General features: G+C 53.6%; 9 protein-coding genes across 9 annotated transcripts; 6 read left to right on the top strand and 3 right to left on the bottom strand.

Annotated features, from left to right (window-relative positions):
- Positions 1–22: 22 nt before the first annotated feature.
- Positions 23–2,774, bottom strand: C7974DRAFT_396002 (uncharacterized protein). Its single transcript, XM_046142028.1, has one exon. The coding sequence runs from the start codon at positions 2,570–2,572 to the stop codon at positions 302–304; it is 2,271 nt and encodes a 756-aa protein (XP_045996166.1). The 5' UTR covers positions 2,573–2,774; the 3' UTR covers positions 23–301.
- A 101-nt stretch (positions 2,775–2,875) lies between these two features.
- Positions 2,876–5,423, bottom strand: C7974DRAFT_463891 (alpha-1,2-mannosyltransferase Kre5). Its single transcript, XM_046146248.1, has 4 exons — positions 4,685–5,423; positions 4,233–4,631; positions 3,677–4,184; positions 2,876–3,629 (listed from the first exon to the last, which is right to left on the bottom strand). The coding sequence occupies exons 1-4, from the start codon at positions 4,960–4,962 to the stop codon at positions 3,288–3,290; spliced, it is 1,527 nt and encodes a 508-aa protein (XP_045996165.1). The 5' UTR covers positions 4,963–5,423; the 3' UTR covers positions 2,876–3,287.
- A 63-nt stretch (positions 5,424–5,486) lies between these two features.
- C7974DRAFT_200530 (uncharacterized protein) lies at positions 5,487–6,643 on the top strand. Its single transcript, XM_046136758.1, has 2 exons — positions 5,487–5,689; positions 5,738–6,643. Exons 1-2 carry the CDS (start codon positions 5,659–5,661, stop codon positions 6,181–6,183), a joined length of 477 nt encoding a protein of 158 aa, XP_045996164.1. The 5' UTR covers positions 5,487–5,658; the 3' UTR covers positions 6,184–6,643.
- A 20-nt stretch (positions 6,644–6,663) lies between these two features.
- Positions 6,664–7,472, top strand: C7974DRAFT_434492 (uncharacterized protein; the record flags this gene model as incomplete). The annotated part of the gene is made up of 3 exons (XM_046144992.1): positions 6,664–6,684; positions 6,733–6,927; positions 6,975–7,472. 3 exons carry the CDS (start codon positions 6,664–6,666, stop codon positions 7,470–7,472), a joined length of 714 nt encoding a protein of 237 aa, XP_045996163.1.
- Positions 7,473–7,765: 293 nt separating this feature from the next.
- C7974DRAFT_413902 (uncharacterized protein) lies at positions 7,766–8,314 on the top strand (the record flags this gene model as incomplete). Its single annotated transcript, XM_046143766.1, has 1 exon — positions 7,766–8,314. One exon carries the CDS (start codon positions 7,766–7,768, stop codon positions 8,312–8,314), a length of 549 nt encoding a protein of 182 aa, XP_045996162.1.
- Positions 8,315–8,774: 460 nt separating this feature from the next.
- Positions 8,775–10,083, top strand: C7974DRAFT_455418 (uncharacterized protein). Its single transcript, XM_046145965.1, has one exon. The coding sequence runs from the start codon at positions 9,059–9,061 to the stop codon at positions 9,944–9,946; it is 888 nt and encodes a 295-aa protein (XP_045996161.1). The 5' UTR covers positions 8,775–9,058; the 3' UTR covers positions 9,947–10,083.
- Positions 10,084–10,086: 3 nt separating this feature from the next.
- On the bottom strand, positions 10,087–11,124 carry C7974DRAFT_425060 (uncharacterized protein; the record flags this gene model as incomplete). Its single annotated transcript, XM_046144457.1, has 2 exons — positions 10,087–10,798; positions 10,921–11,124. The coding sequence occupies 2 exons, from the start codon at positions 11,122–11,124 to the stop codon at positions 10,106–10,108; spliced, it is 897 nt and encodes a 298-aa protein (XP_045996160.1). The 3' UTR covers positions 10,087–10,105.
- An 803-nt stretch (positions 11,125–11,927) lies between these two features.
- On the top strand, positions 11,928–13,894 carry C7974DRAFT_200478 (uncharacterized protein). Its single transcript, XM_046136757.1, has 3 exons — positions 11,928–12,309; positions 12,364–13,077; positions 13,126–13,894. The coding sequence occupies exons 1-3, from the start codon at positions 12,107–12,109 to the stop codon at positions 13,796–13,798; spliced, it is 1,590 nt and encodes a 529-aa protein (XP_045996159.1). The 5' UTR covers positions 11,928–12,106; the 3' UTR covers positions 13,799–13,894.
- Positions 13,659–15,484, top strand: C7974DRAFT_455403 (uncharacterized protein; the record flags this gene model as incomplete). Its single annotated transcript, XM_046145964.1, has 2 exons — positions 13,659–14,208; positions 14,261–15,484. The coding sequence occupies exons 1-2, from the start codon at positions 14,059–14,061 to the stop codon at positions 15,482–15,484; spliced, it is 1,374 nt and encodes a 457-aa protein (XP_045996158.1). The 5' UTR covers positions 13,659–14,058.
- Between the last annotated feature and the right edge of the window lie 1,578 nt (positions 15,485–17,062).

The following is a 17,062-nucleotide window of genomic DNA, read 5'->3' as shown; positions in this document are numbered from 1 at the left end:
CAGGCCGCAGACAGGTGTGACAGGCACAGCATCCATGTCAGCCTGAAATCAGTGACGGGTATGTATTGGACATCTACTTAGACAGGCGTGATATCAAGCCCTTGACAGAGAGAATAGCAGCAGCCGGACGCCAACGTCGCCCCGTGCTTGGTATCTGGAAAAACCCAACAAACGCCATACCGTCATCAAATCGCAACCCCTGCTTCGATAATGCATGCGTCTTCCAACCCTATGCTGTAGCCCAAACGCCAGAACCATCCGTGAGAACACCATCAACCAGGCACAGCCTACTGCTGGCCACTTAGACCCCCACCTTCTGCTGAGCCAGCTCGCTGCAAGCCCGGCTAGGCTGCTCAGACACCTTCAACCACCTTCCAGAAGCTGTCTCCATGGCGCAGCGTGCTCGGAGGGCGTTCGTCCTGGCTTTCCACATCGTCTGCGACAGCCGGACAGGAGCTGTCGCCTTCCTCAGACCCGTCCAGGTGGTCTCGGGCACATGCTTAATGAGCTCGGCACCGGACTCAAGGCCTTCTTTCGCGGCGCTGTGGGCAGCTTGTTCCAACCGACGGCCTTCTTCGATCCACTGACTAACCTTGGGACCAACGACGTTGTTTAGCTTAGCCTGGACTTGCTCCGCAGCTGAAGAAGACGTTTCCAGGAACACGGTACGAGCGCTCATGGCCTTCTGCATGGACAGTTCAACCATCTGATCGAACCAAGTCTTGTTGTGACCCAAGCTGATCGCGAACGACTGACGTAGTAGAGGCTTAGAGTAGCTTGCAATGCTGACGTTGAAAGCGCCGAAGGAGTACTCGTCTTCAAGATCCACAAAGTACTCGCCGAGGATGGTTCTGACATAATGTACAGGGACCAAGGTGGCATCACGGAAGACTTGGATTTGAAGCTGCGGCTTCTTCCTCGAGGTGACCAGCTCTTTCGAAGGAGTGAGAATGAACTGCTTCTCGCCAGCTGTCTGGATATCGAACCCACTGAGCCTCTCGACTTCTTTCTTACTTTGCTTTGGCTTAGTCCTTTTGGAAGCTGAAGGAAGAACCGTGAGGCCCTTTGGTCCCGCCACAGACGAGGAAGATAAAGGGGAGATGGAAACAGAGCTCGAGGAAGTGACTGCAGGCGGCGTGACGAGTGGGCTCGCTACCGAGAGAGAAGGTATCGCCATTGGTTCAGCTACCATTTCCGTGGGCTTCGGAAAGACAAGTGGCATGAACATTGGGCTGAAAACGAAAGCCGACACCATCGCAGTAAGTGCAATAGAGATGAGCAGCACCTTGGTGGTAGCTGGTGCTCCTGTTCGTAATTGCTTGCCGACGGCGCGGACAGTGTCACCCACCGCTGTAAGTCGCGTCTTTGAGGCGGTTCCGATTGTAGGCGGAGCCAGGTGCGGACTGATTAGTGCCAAGTGGCGGTTGACCTGGGCCGGCTCCAGCTCGCAAAAGCTGTACGTGTCCAGAGGGAGCACCTCAAGCAACTCAAACTCGGCCTTGTCGTCGCTGCGACCTTCAATACAAACAGCTAAGCTCCGCGTATCGTACGTCTTAGCGCCAGAACCGTATGGCTTAATGTCTGTGAGTTCGATCAATGGGATTTGATGCTGACTGAAAGCGGTACGAAGTGAATCGTATGCCTGCATGTCAGTGGCGGTCTCAGTATGGCAGAGGATTGCAAGGTCAAATCGTGGCTTTGATCGACGCTTGAGCCTGAGGTGCTGCCCGTTCTCCATGCGAAGTGCGACATCAGGACCAGTAGCTTCAGCACTGCGGATCTCATATTGCAAGCAGCGCTGAGCATCGATGACAGTCCCGAGGGGCTCCATCTGACCTCGAACCATTACTGACCTTGTGTTGCTAGGTGACAGCCTTAACGCCGCATGGATGTGACTTATGATGTCGTCCTGCGCCCACTTCTCGGGCGAACCAAGGAAAAGAATCTTGTACGTCTCCGGCGTGGAGAGATATCGGGGCGAGAGCGCCGCTTTTACCAGCAACCGTACTTGCGGTTGTCCGTACACTTCAAGTACCTTGGGCAGCTCTTGTGTCTGTGTAGGAAAGGCCCGAAGAACGATGCTGCCCAACGTAGCTTCGTCGTTCTCTGTGGGCTGTTCCTCAAGTTGTAGCATTCTTAAACCCCCGCTACTCTCGAGATGGTCCGGCACCATCGTGATCATGCTGTCGTCTCCGCTCGTCGCCACAGGGGTTTCGAGATCATCGTATGTGGTGGTAGCATGCACGGATGGAATGCTCTCGTCGAGTGCTCGGTGATGGTCTTCAAAATCATCGTCGTCATCGTCGCTAAACGTTGAAGCATCGTCGGGCGTACGGTCGTCAGACGTGGACGCAATCGAGGCAGTGTGGGCTTCGTCGTCAGACAGCTCGATGAGACTGTCGGTCAGCATTTCGTAGGTACTATCGTCCAGAGAGCTGTCGAGCTGCTCTGGCAGCCGACGTGTGGTCGACTTCATCATGAGTGTGTTGAGGTCAAGACTGGTGAGTGAGCTGTCAGCCTGCACCGGCGGATACTGGAACTCCGGAGTTGCTTGGGGATCACTTGGAGGCATGTCAGCTGGTTGTCCAAGACAAGAGTGTTAGAGACTCCGGCAGTGGAGGGGTAAGAGGGTAGGAGGCCGCTCGGGTGAAGGTAGGTGCGGACGCTGCCTAACGCCGAGCGGGCCAGGCGCGTGAAACGGGTGCCTTGCTGGAGACGTAGCAAGCGGGGAAGCTCAGGCATACGGCGTACCTTTGAAACGCCGTGAAAGGCAGCAACTATTACGTCTTAATGAATCAGTATTCACGGTCAGAGCTTTGATCAAAGTTGGGCGAGTGAATGCGTGCGTGTGCAATGTACAAAGGCGTCATGTCGTGAGCATCTGTTCCCATGGGTGGTGGAGGCCGCGGACCAATCAGAAGCAAGACACCCCGCGCCCCGCTCCCTTATCGGTATCGTACACCGAAGTTGATCAGCTGCATCATGCAAGATCCGCTGGAAGTGAAAGGGTCAAAGGGAGATTGCAATATTGAGTGATTGCAATGTAGTAGCTCGCGCTCGTGACTCTACGCAGTCCGTGGGTGTAGATCGCGCGGCACTTTATATGTACAGTGACTGTGAACCTTTTCTGACAACGCCTATTATCGTGGCACCGGCTCCCTTGGTCCAGCCAACATGTGTCGTAAACACCACCGCGCCGTGTAGAAAGCTCAAGCAAATGCTGGCGCCGCCCAAAATGCTCGCCTGAAGGTAATGCAGAACAAAAATAACAACACCAATCATCAGAGTCAAGGCGATGCCCAGCCTCCAGCGACTTCTACCCACTCTGCAAGGCAAGACCCTTCTTTGCCTTCTACATCGACAATATCAGTATCGCATCTGCAGCGACAACCAACACCGTTCTCTTTGGGTGGGTCTGCGTGTGCCCAGTAATCGTCTTCCTCCTTTCGCGCCTTCTCGTCCAGTGTGGTCTCCTCGAAGTAAGGGATCCTTGGCAGCTGTCGCGCGGGGGCGTTTGCAGGACAATGTTGGATCGTGGTGTGCCGGTACCCAAAGTCGCGGAAGTAGTGGACATCTTGGGGACCTAGGAGGATACCTGCAGCGAGCGAGTGGATCGGTGCATCACCCCACTGTAATCTGTTAGTCATGTAGGTTAGTGTTGGATGGTGGTACTTACTCGTTCCATCCAGAAGCCACCACTGCGATCCATCATTTCAAAGAAGTCGTTGTACTCTTTGCTGCGGTACCAGGCCAGATTGACAATCTCGAAATTGCTCCAGAAGTGGCACATGTTGTAGTTTTCGCCTTCCATGTTTTCAGGATCGATCTCCGGGAGTGCGCCAGTCCCTGGCTCGGAATTCAGGATCTCTTGCGGTAGAGGCTTCTTGTACTTTGGATCGTCCTTTGGCAGTTTGTCCTTTGGCTCCTCCTTCGGCTTCTCGACAAACATCTCCCACATCCCTTGAGACGTGATGTTGTTCATCCTCTTGAAGGCTGATGCATAGCGGAAGATATTTGGCACGGTTTCGCGCAGCTCCTTCACTGCAATGGTGAATCCGTAGGTCTTCTTGTTCCGTATCATGTGGATGAATGGATCGTACGTGATGTCGCAGAAGTAAGTGATCTCCGGCTCCAGGCGCCAGTACCATTCGTACTTCTGTAGCAGTTCGTGCTTGTAAAACTGACTTCGAATGGTTAGCATGTTGAACGTGTGAGCATCAGACGTAACCTACCCGGAGTAGAATCGGCACATGTGGTGATAGCTCTCCAGACCGCCATACATGATCGCGCGATCGCCCTGCTTCGCGATGCCCTCCTTCACAACTGCAGGATCAGCCCATTCGGGGAAGCCCCAGTGCTCGGGCGCGATCTTGCCCCACTCGACCGTCGACTTTGTGTGATTGCCGACGGTCTCTTTGAAGGTCGAGTTGAAGTCCCCGTCGTTGAGGAAGACGTAGGGGTAGTTGAACCACCTGTTGAAGTGCCTTTCGAACGACTTGATAGACTGGATGACACCATCGAGTTCCTTATTCCTCGCCAGGACCACGATTGCTGCATTTGCGCGAGGACCGTTCGTCTGGGGCTCGAGACAGCCCACCGCGAAGGGCTTGTCGTACTTGTCACTGATCTTGCTACAAATTGTCAGTCGTCACTTCGAAACCACCAGCTGCCAGCGCGCGCATACCGTATCGAGGGCGGCGGGCCGCCACCAGGCATCATTATGCCCTGTGAGTCTGGCGACCGCACAAAGAGAACCAGTATCAGGATGATGACGAGACATGGGAACAGCAGGACCAGGCCCAGCGGCAGCGAGATGGTCGAGTTGCCCTTGAGTCGTATGCGCCGGCGGAAGAAGGCTAATCGTGGGGAGACCTTTTCTGCGTGTCGCGATAGGTCGTCAAACTTGTCCAGGCTGTCTGTAGAGGATGGCAGCCGCCGGGTGAGGTCCTTCAGGAAGCCCATGGCCGCGCTCTAGCACTCGCCCTGAAGGCGTTCTGTGTCCGCCGCGGCAGCGCTCCGCTGGTCGGGCCTCAATGGCAGGCGGTCGCTCGTGCTCGGGAGTGGAGGCGGTGGATAGGGGCACGGATAAGGCGTTTTATCGATATCAAGGCGAGTCTACGGGCTACGTGGTCACGCAGGTGCGCGTGCAGGTAACGAGCGGCCGGAGGTTACTCCAAGAAAATGCGTGCTACGTCTGTATTCCGCGCGATAGAGTGCAGCGGCCGTGTGATTGTGATGTTGAGTCTGGGAAATGAACTGAAAAGCCTGTGATGGACGCGCGATTGCGTATGTCTCGAGCTCACCGCGATTCATGCCCGCAGGTGTGGGCCCTGCCAGGAAGAAGTTGGCCAGTCGCGCACGGAAGGTGCAGCCCTGCGGTCGTTGCCAAGCTGCATCGGCCGCCGCGCCCGTTCACCACTAGGTGACGACGCCGACATCTGTCTTCTGAAAGGAAGAGCTGACTGAGGTCGGCATCTGGGTCCACAGCTCGTATTGTCGGTAATACTGCGCCAAGGGCAACGAGCCGCACGACGCATCTCCCGGCCTTGGAACGATCGACAGGCGTCCAGCCACAGCCTCGTGCTACCTGCATCATACAGCCGCAGCTTGATACATCTCGTGCATAGCGCTATAGTGAATCATTTGCCGTTGTTCAAGATGAGTTTCAAAGCAAAAGACCTGCATTTTGGTATGTATTAGGCGGTTACTACGCCACAGCCTGCGCTCATAACGCCAGACAACTCACAGCCTGCTTTTCTGCAGAGGCTTCGAGGTCAGATGCAGGGTGAAGACCCATCACGCCATGAACGCCCAATCCAAAGAAACAAGAGGATGAAGCAGGATGACGAGGACGACGCCCCTACATATGTACTAGAAGACACCAACCAGTCAATGAGTAAGGAAGAGTACGAAGCTTTCGTCGCAAAGGACGACTCCAAAGAGGACACCGAGCAAGATGTCACAGAATCAGGCAAGGATGGCGAGTCCAAGTCCAAGGATAAGATCACAGAAGTCGGAGCGAATGCGAAGAAGCGAAAAGCTGCCAAGATCATCGGTGATGAGCAAGCCGATAGCAAGGAGCAGCCTAAAGGCGCAAAGGAGGCAGAGAAGAAATCCGTGAAGAAGCCGAAGAAAAAAGCCAAGGCCGTCAAGCTCACCTTTGGTGACGAAGAGGAGGGATGAAGTGGCTTTCTCAAGCAACTCGGCCTCTCTATCGGCGCACTCTACGCATCTGCATCTGTACAACGTTGCGTTGTCTCCCTTGATCGCAAGCTGATCCAGTTTGACCAACGATTCTGTAACACACCACTAGCAACCAGAGGTGTTCTTTGAGCGTTGCCGCATGATTTCTGTGCGCGACACACTCGTCTTTCTCGAGCGCATCTCTGGAAATTAAGACGTGACCATCGCTAGGGTTGCATGCAACGCCGCCAGGATTGAATGGCAAGCTTGTATCAAATCATCTGCGCCACAGGTCTCGGAAAATTAGCGGCTTCAGTAGCATGAATGAAACATCTGCGAACAAACGCAACACTGAACGCATCTCATGCCTCAGCCATCGGAACCGTCGGACCACGCTCGGAACTTAGCGCAGTCGTTAGCGTGCTGCAACTCCATGCATTGAGGTGAAACACAGACCTCCGCACTGTACCATACTACACCATGACCAAGTTCTCGCTCGACGTAAGAGGCGCCTTTCACAGCCTAGTGCAGTTCTGACACCCGTTTCAGGACTTGGACAGGCACATTGACAACCTCCGCGCGCAATTGCAATACCTGAACGAAGGCCTCGATGCGACCGACCACAATGCACCCGACTGGCTGGCTGCTGATCTGCTGTCGCTGCGCAACAAGTCCGGCAGGCTGCAAGACGACATGAAGCGGTTCCGCGATCAGCTGGAGACTGAGGGCTTGGCGACTAAAAAGGTGCGCTGGTGTGGGCCATACTGCACAGGGAATGCTCACGCGCATAGGCCAAGAATGCCAGTAAGCGGCTCAGCATAGAAGCCACAACGGCGCAAGATCCTCCCCAGTCCTCAACAAAGAGGGTCAGACTCAGCATACCGGGTGCAGAGGACACGTCCGAGGTTCGTCCCGCGGACGAAGAGTTGACGCAACGGCCGAGCTCAGCGCACACCGAGTCGGCATACATCGTAGAGCACATCGACGTCACAGAAGAGGTCAACAGAAGACTACAGGAGAGTCGACTGCGCCGACTTATGGAGACGCCAAGCACCGCACAGAAACGGAAACGCGATGACGAAGATACGCACATGGAGAGCAGCACAGAAGCAGAGCTGACTCCACGAACTGGACGCAATGATAGCAACGACGACCCGACACCAACGAAACGCATGAGAATGAGTGGTGGCTTTGAGCAGGCCGGCAAGAGAGCGCGGGATGAAGGCGAGAGGCCCCGTGCAGCATCGAACAGCTTCAAGCGGCGGAAATACTCATGGAAGTCTAATTGAGCGCTAGAAGGACTTGGTATGATTGAACGGTTGGATGAATGGGTTCATGAGCAATTGAATAACGAGCTCACGAACCATTGTTTACATGATCGTTTTGTAATAGCACCCCAATTCCTTCCCGCTCTCAAACGGCAGGATTAGCCGAATGCGCATCATCTCGCATCATCGAACTTTTGCGGACCTCCGCATCACCAACTCACCACTACACAACGCAATCGCGCCACATCTTCTCCACATATTGCCTCTTCCCAAATACACTCTCACCCAAGCCATCGCATGCGCACACCCCCATCATGGCAACTCCCACCCCAATCCTCACCCCGGAGCAGCGCCTCGCCGCCGAAAACGCCGAGCGCACGACGCGCATAATCCGCAACGTCGCCATCGGCGGCGTAATAGTCTGCCCCATCATCGCGCTCCTGCCGCCACGGAAACTCGACCTTTACACCTTCTCGCTCGGCGTCGGTTTTTACCTCTCCGCGGACCACCTGTGCGAAGCGCGCTACGGCCGCGGCATCGTCAGCCAGCTGAGTCCGTTCCGGGCCGCGGGGCAGCTGCCCACGGAGCGCGCGCGCGAGGTACAGGAGCAGTTGCGTGTGGCGCGGGAGGAGGAGAGAAGGAAGTTGGGGAAAGACGGGGAGGGGGATAAGGAGGGGGTGTTGAAGAAGATCTGGATGGGTGGGGAGACGGAGGGGTGGAAGGAGAGGCGCAATGAAGAAGAGAGGAAGGCTAGAGAAGAGGGGAAGGGGTTTGCGGATCTGATTTATGAACAGATTTGGGAGGTGTGGAGTTGGGAAAGGAAGGGCAAGAAGGACGGGGAAGAGGGGGAGAAGAAAGAGTAGGGAAGACTGTGTTGAGGAAGATGTGCGGTGTGTATGATCAGGATGGTGTATGACATGGGCGGTGTATAATATGTGTGAAAGAACGACAACATACCAGGCGTTGCGGATGCAACGACAGCAGGGGCTTACGATTATCATGGCACATTGCTTGCGGATTTCAATCTTATCTGATGGCATATCTGGTGGCTGCTGCTCTCCGTGTGCGTCCTCGTCGCAGAGCTGCCATTAATAGCTAATGTCTCAGTCCTCCACACCAGAGCAGTCAGTGCCTTGCCCCCGACTGACTAGTCTAAGGCGCACGATGCAAACCAGGCTGGTGGTACTCACCAACGACAGCCATGTATTCCAGCCTCACGAGCACGGTGCGGTGCTTCTCCCGTTCTTCTAGAACACTAGGGCCATTCACAGCCGTCTCAGACAGCAGAAGCTTAGGGCACTCAGTATCAAGCACCCGCAACCATTCGCCGAGCAGCCACAAGCCGAAGAGGTGATAGGGCAAAAGTCATCGCTACGATGTTTGCTCTACACGCACGTCCATACACAAGCACCGACTGCATTGTTGGACGTTTTCACGATGCAGAGTCGCCCCTAGTCTAGTCTCAGCTCTGGCCAACGCATCTGCAGCGTGACCACTATATCTAATCATCTGTACTCCCCAATCCATCTTCGTGTACCACCCTCCCGTCACTCACGACTACAACGCCCATCACGCGCCCACACATCCGTCAGTCTCGGCCCCGCAACATGTCTCACTCCGACGCAAACGCCGATCTGGATCCCGCGCTGCTCACGCAAGCCCAACTAGACCAGCTCTTCACCGCCATCGGGAGGAGAAGTCATAGTCCCAATCCGCAAAGCAATCAACACGTCGATGAGTCGGGGTTTGAATTCGGTGACCCATACCCTACACCTCCCGATTCCAACGCCCCTTCCTCGGCGCCTACACCAGAAGGCTCGTTTCAAGACCTGGAGTACTTCGCGAACGAGTACCCAACACCAGTTCTCGATGCTCCGCATCCGTATCCTGTAACCCAACACTCGTTCTTCTCCTCGAGCCACCCCGTCGAGGACTATCCCACCAAGCTCCAGCAGTCGTTCTTCACCTTCGACCCACCAGCCGCACAACCCGACTACCCCACCCGCCGCCGCTCCCTCAGCACCAGTGCCTTGGACCATTCCGCCCTCGCTCACACCCAGCCCCCAAACCCGACATTCATCCGCCTCCAAGCCCCGCGCGCACGCTCCACAACCCCCGACCGCGCCGCCCGCCGTCGCCGCCCCCAGCACAGCCGCCACACCAGCTCGACGAATGCGAGTCCGGGGGCGCCGAGAAGCACACCGGCGCTCGTGCCGACGCGCATCGGCGACCCTTTCTACATACCTCCTCTCGACGGGGAGGTGTTGTTTGAGCATCCTCCGCAGACAGAGCGTAGTATGAGGGTGATTCAGATTGGGGCGCTTGCGGTAAGGGAGGGGGCGGAGGGTGTGGTTTTGGGGCTGTTGGAAGAAGTGGAGGGGGTGCTTAGGGGGTCTGGGTGTAAGGTGTGTAGGGAGGCATTGAGGAGGGTTGGGAAGATCAGGGAGGTACTCGAGGGGAGGGACTGTGACAATGATGGCGTTCGAGTGTTTTGATATACTGTTACGATGTAGGTGAGGCAAAGAGCAAAAGGCGCGATTCGGCTTGTACTAGACTTGATTGTGAGGAGTTGAAGGCGTTTATAGACAGTGCGGGTACTTTTGAATCTCAATAGACTATGTACACATAACCCACGCCCGCGTCTCTCACCCACTTCAATCACTCTTTCCCCCACCCACCACAGCCGCACTCACAAATCCGCCCCTCGCCGCCTCCACGTCCCTCCCCTCCTTCCCCTTCGCAGCCAACCCCTCACCCCCCTGGGCCCCATATCTCTCCCACCCAGTGACACAAGCCACCACGCCCGCAACGAAAACCGCCAACGCGCTGAGAACCACAACCCCCAGCCCCAAAACCCCACTGCTTGCAACCGCCCAGACCCACCTCCCCCACCCCCTCCCCCAATGCCCCAAACTCCCTTTCCTGCCATCCCCATCCCACTCGCTCATCATAACCACCCTCACCGGCCGCTGACTCCCCTTCTTCTCGCGCTCCGCCAGCCGCACATTGCCGATGACCCACATCACCCCGTCCGCGGGCGACAGCAGCAGCTGCGGCATGAGCAGGACCTCGAGCACGGGCTGTGCGGAGGCGTCGAGGGTGATGGGTGGCAGTGAGGGCGGGTGCAGGGCGTAGACGTTGAAGCGGAAGACTAAGGAGGTCGTATTGGGGAGGTGGTGGAGGGTTGTGCTGTAGGAGAGGGGGAAGGGGGTGAATGGGGGGGTATTAGGGGGGGAGAGGAGGACTTGGGGGGCGGTGATGAGGGGGGGTGATGGAGACGGCGTCAGGAGGGAGGCGTTGTTTAGAAGGAGGTGTGTTGCTGTGGAGGCGAGGGAGATGTTGAAGAGCTGGGGGCGTTAGCTGGGTGCGTGGAGGTTGGTGTGAAGTGCAAGTCACGTGTTGCGGCTCAATGATCGAAGATTCGGCAAGCGCATGCCAGGATTGGGGTGAAGGGGATGTGGTGACTTACTAAGGCGTTGTCGTCGACACGGTCGATCCAGTGTCCGTCTTCGCCTTCCGTCGCATCCTGATACAGGTACGGGCAGTTGATACAGGGGAGCTTGGCGATGTAATGGTAGCCCTCTGCTAGGGTGGTGATTGCGGGTTCGTTGCCTGCTGACACGCGTGTCAATACGCTGAGCAGACTAGTGAGGGCGGCGATTCTCAGTATCATGGTGGCTATGATGTTCTGGAGAGGTTGCTGAATATGGTTTTAACTCGAACGTCGACACGGTCAGGGTGCTCCGGAGGTGGCTCCATACGGGCTAATTTTAGCAATACGGGCATGTGACTGCGCGTTAGTTCTGTTTGTTGTTTGGCATTGCGCGTGGATCCCCGTGCAATTTGCTACCTATTCCGGGTACGATGGAAGCAATCATTTCTTCTCGAAGCAAGAGATGATGCTTGCAGCGCGTAACATGCAAGGAACTGCCAAGGGAGGATCGGATCACGCTAGTTGAACCTAGCTGCCGCCGCTACTGGTAAGGCTGTAGCGCGACATTAACCATCGCGACATCCATGGCGTCGCATTTACCTATTGTTGAGGATCAATGCATCCGCATCTTGGTACTCAGGCCTTCGTCACGGAATTCCACCTTCTTATGTCGTAAGACCCTTTGCGGCTTGATCAGTAGCATAACGCAGTGGTGTAGGTGTGCTGGCTCTTATTCGGCCGATAACGTTCAAAGTCCTACTTCCTAATGATGATCAGGCGCTTCCGTCACACTACAGAGCCTTGTTGTAGGTATGAACGTCGTTGAGGGATGAGGATACTCGACTTACGTTGCTAGTGCATAGGTATGATGTATACGAACTGGGTGCATATCCCTCGTGCGGCTCGTTTCGACGCATTCGGAGGACTTTCCCACCAGTATGCATGATGAAATATACTCACAGGGTTATTAATCAATACAGCGCTAGCAGCTAGAACTTGGGAGTCAGTGTGGAGGACGAAGCTCTCCGGCAATGGCCGAAGATCAGCCGCAAGCGAATCGACCCGTGGCTCTTCCGGACCATCTCCTTTACCATGAGCAGAGCGAGAGCTTATCCTTCCTGCCTTTGCAAACATCCTTATCTTGTTCGCTTTTGACAAGACACAGTGAGAGAGGTTGATGACTGCTATGGTGTACTGAACACGTGGAACATCTCTCTTCAACATGGCCGTGGTTTTGTTCGTCATTGCCGCCGTGGTGATCTTGCCATTCCTGACCTATTATGTGACTTCGGCATTGTTCTTTCGGACAGCCAATAGCACCATTGATGGGAAAAAGCCTGCGACCGTCCCGTACTTCATACCCGCCGTCTTCCATTCGTTCGGCTTCCTCCATTGGGGCGCCCCAAAATACTTTGCCGAACTCATGTAAGCAACATACAGGCGAGACGATCCAAATGTCCGTGCTAATCAGATTCGTAGTAAGGACTATGGCTCTTTCGCCCCGTTTAGGATTCGAGTAGGACTCCGCTCAATTGTGATCCTGCGAGATCCCACTCATGTCAGCAGGGTGTTGAACGCGCCTGAGCATTTGACTGCAACTGCAAGCGAAGTCGAGATACTCGACAAGATATTTCGTTCGCCAAGAGCTGGGAAACATCTTCAACAAACCAAAGCTGATGATTCAGAAAATGGCGACAAGAAAACGCTTCCCTTCGATATCCCGGACGCTACCCTTGAATCAACGACTGAGGCTTACATATCTATTTTGTCTGCGAATATGCAGGACAAAATGTTCCAGTCTAATACTTGGACTAGTATCGAGGATTTGTGGTCGTTCCTCCAGCTGGTATCCCTTCGCTGCACCTTGGAGACGTTCTTCGGATCTGCGCTATTGAAGAAATATCCCCGGATTTTGCGCGATTTCGTCATGTTTGATGCTGCCATCGAGGGATATGTACACGGTATGCCTCGCCTATTGATATCCGGTGCTTCAAAATCACGAGACCGCCTATACCAGGGCGTGGGGAGTTGGTTGAGCTTTGAAAGTGGTGCAGAACATGCAGATGATCTGGTGTGGAACCAAGTGAACGGCATGGGATTTATTCGCGAGCACTATCGTGCCCTCAAAGTCGACAACGACGAGGAGGTAAATCTTAAAGCAAGGGTGGCTGAGGTGCTCAGCATCATCCACGCGTACGTCATTCTGTTAATGTGAATAATCCAGCGCTGACGATTCAACAGGACTAACACTGCGCTCGTTTCCCCAATATTCTGGACGGTTGTCGAGACTTTGCGCAAGTCTCATCTAACCCGCAACATGACAAATATCGTAGATAAGCACTTGTCGCCGAAAACACGCAAATACGACATTCCAGGGCTCCTCCAAGAGCCTCTCGCAAAGTCACTCCAGACTGAAGTGCAGAGGCTTCGGACAGCGACATGTGTAGTGCGCACTAATGAGACAGACGGCTATCCTCTAGACAAGCAGTGGTCTCTAGGCAAGGGAGCCACGGTGGTTATATTCTCCCACGACATTGCTCTCAATAAAGACTTGTGGAAAAAATTGCAGCCCCAAGCTCTCGAGAGGCCGCTTGAAGAATTCTGGGCAGAGCGCTTTATGGTTCCCGACCGGAAGTCCAAGTCCAAGAAGGGCGTCGTTACGACGGGCGACGTCGATGCAGACAATCTGGGAGATTTGCTCACAAGGCTTACCGTAAGCAATCAGTACCCAGGGTCTCGCCTTGTTTCGTCTCTACGAATGGCTACAGTGGCGTTGTTATTTGCCGATTTTGAGATAGAATTGTGTGAGCCTGAGTACGTGGACGCGATTTTACCTCTGAATGGTGAGCTTGCTTACGGCCATGTGAAGCCGCTGGACAAAATCGTAGTGCGCATTCGGAAGCGCAAGCACTAAAAGCATGAGGACTTTGAGCGAAGTCGTGTGGTACTTATTGGGTATGTCAGAAACCTGTCGTTTCTATTGGCTGGAGTCACCCTTTTGTGAAATGGGGTTCATTCACCAGCAACCAACATGAACCACAGTAGTATAGCAAGCCAATTTCTCAGATATAAAAGTTCTACGCACCATCTCCTGCAAGCTTAGAGATCATCGCAGCAACTCAAATCTGAAGCATAGTTCCACCCTTTCCACAACTCGATCTGCACGCTTCCAAGATGTCCCAAGACCACCAAAAATCCAACTACCTCGGCGGACTACCACGAGAATTACTATCTCAAATTGCCGAAAACATAAGCAACAAAGATCTCTTTAGCCTTCGAGGAGTATACAATCATCAGATTGTAGCTGGAACTGACTACGTTTTTGTAAGTGCATGGAATATTGTCGTCGGTTTATTCAGCTGACTCATCCTCACAGGGCAAGAGATTCTTCACTATAGTCAGGTCGAAGATCAGCGAGCGCGGCTTGAATACCCTCCTAGGATTGTCACGATCTCGATATGCCGCCGCCATTAAGGTTCTCAAATTCGAGCTCGCTCTCGGATCCGAGCAATATACCTGGCAGAAGAGCAAGCACAATCGAGTTCAGCGGTACATAATTGCTTTGGAGGAGCAATCTTCCACTCTACTCGTCGACCTCTCACGGATCCTCTCGAAGCTGCCAATGGTCAGAGGCGTCTACATTTGCGCACCTAAAGCGATCGCGAACTTACCGGGCGGCCTGCCAAATTTCAAATGGCAGCCACATTCTCGCTCGCATCTGATGGGGCCACCGATTTATGAGGACGACGTGGACATGAACGGCGCCTCCAAGGCCATCGACCAGATATTCGAAGGCGTGATGCAGTCCAAACTCCAGCTTGAGGAACTGGGAACTCTTGGCTTCACGGGTAAAAAGTGGAAGGCAGCTTTCATCAAGGCTGTTCCCATCACGAAGCAACTGATCTGCAGCCCCGTCAACTGCAGATTACGATCCCTGACACTTGAATTTGGCGGGCCCACCATCAACGAGCACAGTGTTGAAGATCCGCTCGCGGCAAGCCAATTGTTGGCAATCGGTATCAACAAGTGCTCGCGTCTTAAATCTCTTGTACTGTCATTCAAGTCTCAGGTGAAGACAAAGAACGAGGAAGCAGCAGGGTTGCTTCAATGGCAGCCACTCCTGCACATGCTGGCGACCAAAGCGACATTCCAGCTCTCAAGCCTTGAGCTTGCAGGTGTTGGGGTTGCCCACAAACACCTAGATCAAGTCATTGCTAGGCATTCCTCCAGCCTACGTCGGGTTGTCTTGAGTTCGGTTGTTTACCATTGTTGCTGTGCGATGCGAAGGCTACTCGTCAATATCGCCAAAACCCGCATCGATTATCTCGCACTCAAACTCGTTGAGTTGCAAACATCAACCCTCTCGATCCTTGACACGCTTGCTGAGGATGAGGAGGTCGGCGAAGGTTTGGGGGTTCAGGGAGATGAGGCCTACGATGGCTGGGAACTTGTTAACTTCACAGCAGATCCAGGCAACGTGAGGCTGATTTGGAAAAACACGGTTTCTACTCAAGAGAGGACGAAAGACACCGTGAACAATATTATTCAGCTTTTTGATTTGGGGATTATGTCACAACTCTGGCTTTGGGATAGTACCTAGGTATGATAGGACTTTGTATCCAGAAGCTTGTAGAATGAAAACAATGTTGGAAATCCAGGTTGCATTGTAGACCACAAAGTCTCTTTAGACAAAATCGTGTTACACACAGAGTTTCTTGCACATGTCCATGCTTAAGTCTGCAATTGCTTAATTGAGCTTGGAAGCCACCAATAATGATCACAAACCATTTGACTTGACTTTATCAGAGAGATGAGGGGGTCTGTATTTGATTACATTTATTCAAAGAATCATGTTGAGACTCAAGTGCTCTTAACGAGTATCGTCATGTGAGTGACGCGTCAACTTCGTGTTGGCGCTAAAACGCGTGGAGCGTTTCCGAGGCTACCCCTCACTTCAACGACCACGTTACGCTCCGCCCTGGAGCAAGCTCACTTTCTTTAGCCTTTCTCCATATCTGCTTTTGATTTTGCTTCGAGAAAAAGATTCAGACAACATGCGAGCTTCAATCTATTCGAAACCTGCGGCCGAAGCATTCGAGGACTTTTAAAATATCTGTTAAGGTGTCTACACAACAAACTTCCCGATATGTTCGGGCCCATGCGATTATACAGACTGTCAAGGCTACTAATTCGAGGACAAAATGCAGACCATCGATCAATTCCAGTATCAGAAAGTGTTGACAGACACTGAGGCGAGAACCACGCTTGCTGCATACACCCAGGTCATGTTCTCGAGCCAACAAGAACTACGCCGAGTCCTTCAGCATCATGGCGAACTTATCCCGAGCCGATGGCGGAAGCGAACGCAACCTAAGTGTGCAGCCTTGCTGAAAGAGTTCATGCCATGCCTGAAATGCCGGAGCGCAAAGGGTTCTGGGCGTAGTTCAGCGAGACTGGCAGTTCAACCTGGCAGGAATCTCGCAAGCAACGAACATATTGCCTGCTCCACTTTCTCGACATCGATACGTTAGCCAAGAACCTTACAGCATTAATCGGTCTTATCAATACTCGCACGAAGTCGCATCCATCGTCTGCTTACGACAACGAACAGTCACGTGCCATGGGCGCCTGGGGCGTTAGTAGTGAACTTCAACGCATGTACTGTCATTATGTTTGGACCCAGCTATGGCAATCTTGCCAAATTTGACAAGGCCGCCGTCCACCGATTTGACGCCATTGGGTCACCCTCGTGGTAATATAATCATTGAAGCACAATCCGTCCTCATGAAGTTTCTCAAGGATGCTTCTTGCTCATTACTTGAACCTATACCAAATGAAGAGGCTCATTCCAACGTGAAACGGATCGAGTTAATACACACTGGCCTAAAGATGTCTAGTGAGGTAGCCACATGGTTGACCTTTGTAAATCGGCCTTTCACGTCACCGCCGACATTAGACACAGACGCTCTTGTCAAAATCGCGCAGGCGCGCTTCAATGATACAACAGATCATCTTTGGCTTTTACAAACCGAACCAGCGTATTTCAAGCGTCACTCGAGAACGATTGGCCAGTTACATACTACTGAGATCACAGCTAACAAAGAATATGTTGCAATTGCCTTGAATGGGAAGATCGCTGGTGACTTTAATCTCCAACGGTTTTGGCGCTGCGCAGTCA

Source organism: Boeremia exigua, assembly GCF_020726555.1.
Source record: "Boeremia exigua strain MPI-SDFR-AT-0100 chromosome Unknown C7974scaffold_7, whole genome shotgun sequence".
Lineage (NCBI taxonomy): Eukaryota > Fungi > Ascomycota > Dothideomycetes > Pleosporales > Didymellaceae > Boeremia > Boeremia exigua.
The sequence above is the reverse complement of the archived record's forward strand: the minus strand, read 5'-3'. Positions and strand labels throughout refer to the sequence as shown.

What these genes read in the sequence shown, in the direction of transcription:
- C7974DRAFT_396002 (XM_046142028.1), bottom strand. Translation starts at nt 2,572, where the DNA reads ATGCCTCCAAGTGATCCCCAAGCAACTCCGGAGTTCCAGTATCCGCCG.
- C7974DRAFT_463891 (XM_046146248.1), bottom strand. Translation starts at nt 4,962, where the DNA reads ATGGGCTTCCTGAAGGACCTCACCCGGCGGCTGCCATCCTCTACAGAC. An exon ending in GGCCCGCCGCCCTCGATACG is followed by an intron (nt 4,632 to 4,684) that starts GTATGCGCGCGC and finishes GACAATTTGTAG; the next exon opens with CAAGATCAGTGACAAGTACG. An exon ending in GTGGCTTCTGGATGGAACGA is followed by an intron (nt 3,630 to 3,676) that starts GTAAGTACCACC and finishes AACAGATTACAG; the next exon opens with TGGGGTGATGCACCGATCCA.
- C7974DRAFT_200530 (XM_046136758.1), top strand. Translation starts at nt 5,659, where the DNA reads ATGAGTTTCAAAGCAAAAGACCTGCATTTTG. An exon ending in AGCAAAAGACCTGCATTTTG is followed by an intron (nt 5,690 to 5,737) that starts GTATGTATTAGG and finishes TCATAACGCCAG; the next exon opens with ACAACTCACAGCCTGCTTTT.
- C7974DRAFT_455418 (XM_046145965.1), top strand. Translation starts at nt 9,059, where the DNA reads ATGTCTCACTCCGACGCAAACGCCGATCTGGATCCCGCGCTGCTCACG.
- C7974DRAFT_200478 (XM_046136757.1), top strand. Translation starts at nt 12,107, where the DNA reads ATGGCCGTGGTTTTGTTCGTCATTGCCGCCGTGGTGATCTTGCCATTC. An exon ending in AAATACTTTGCCGAACTCAT is followed by an intron (nt 12,310 to 12,363) that starts GTAAGCAACATA and finishes TCAGATTCGTAG; the next exon opens with TAAGGACTATGGCTCTTTCG. An exon ending in GTGCTCAGCATCATCCACGC is followed by an intron (nt 13,078 to 13,125) that starts GTACGTCATTCT and finishes ACGATTCAACAG; the next exon opens with GACTAACACTGCGCTCGTTT.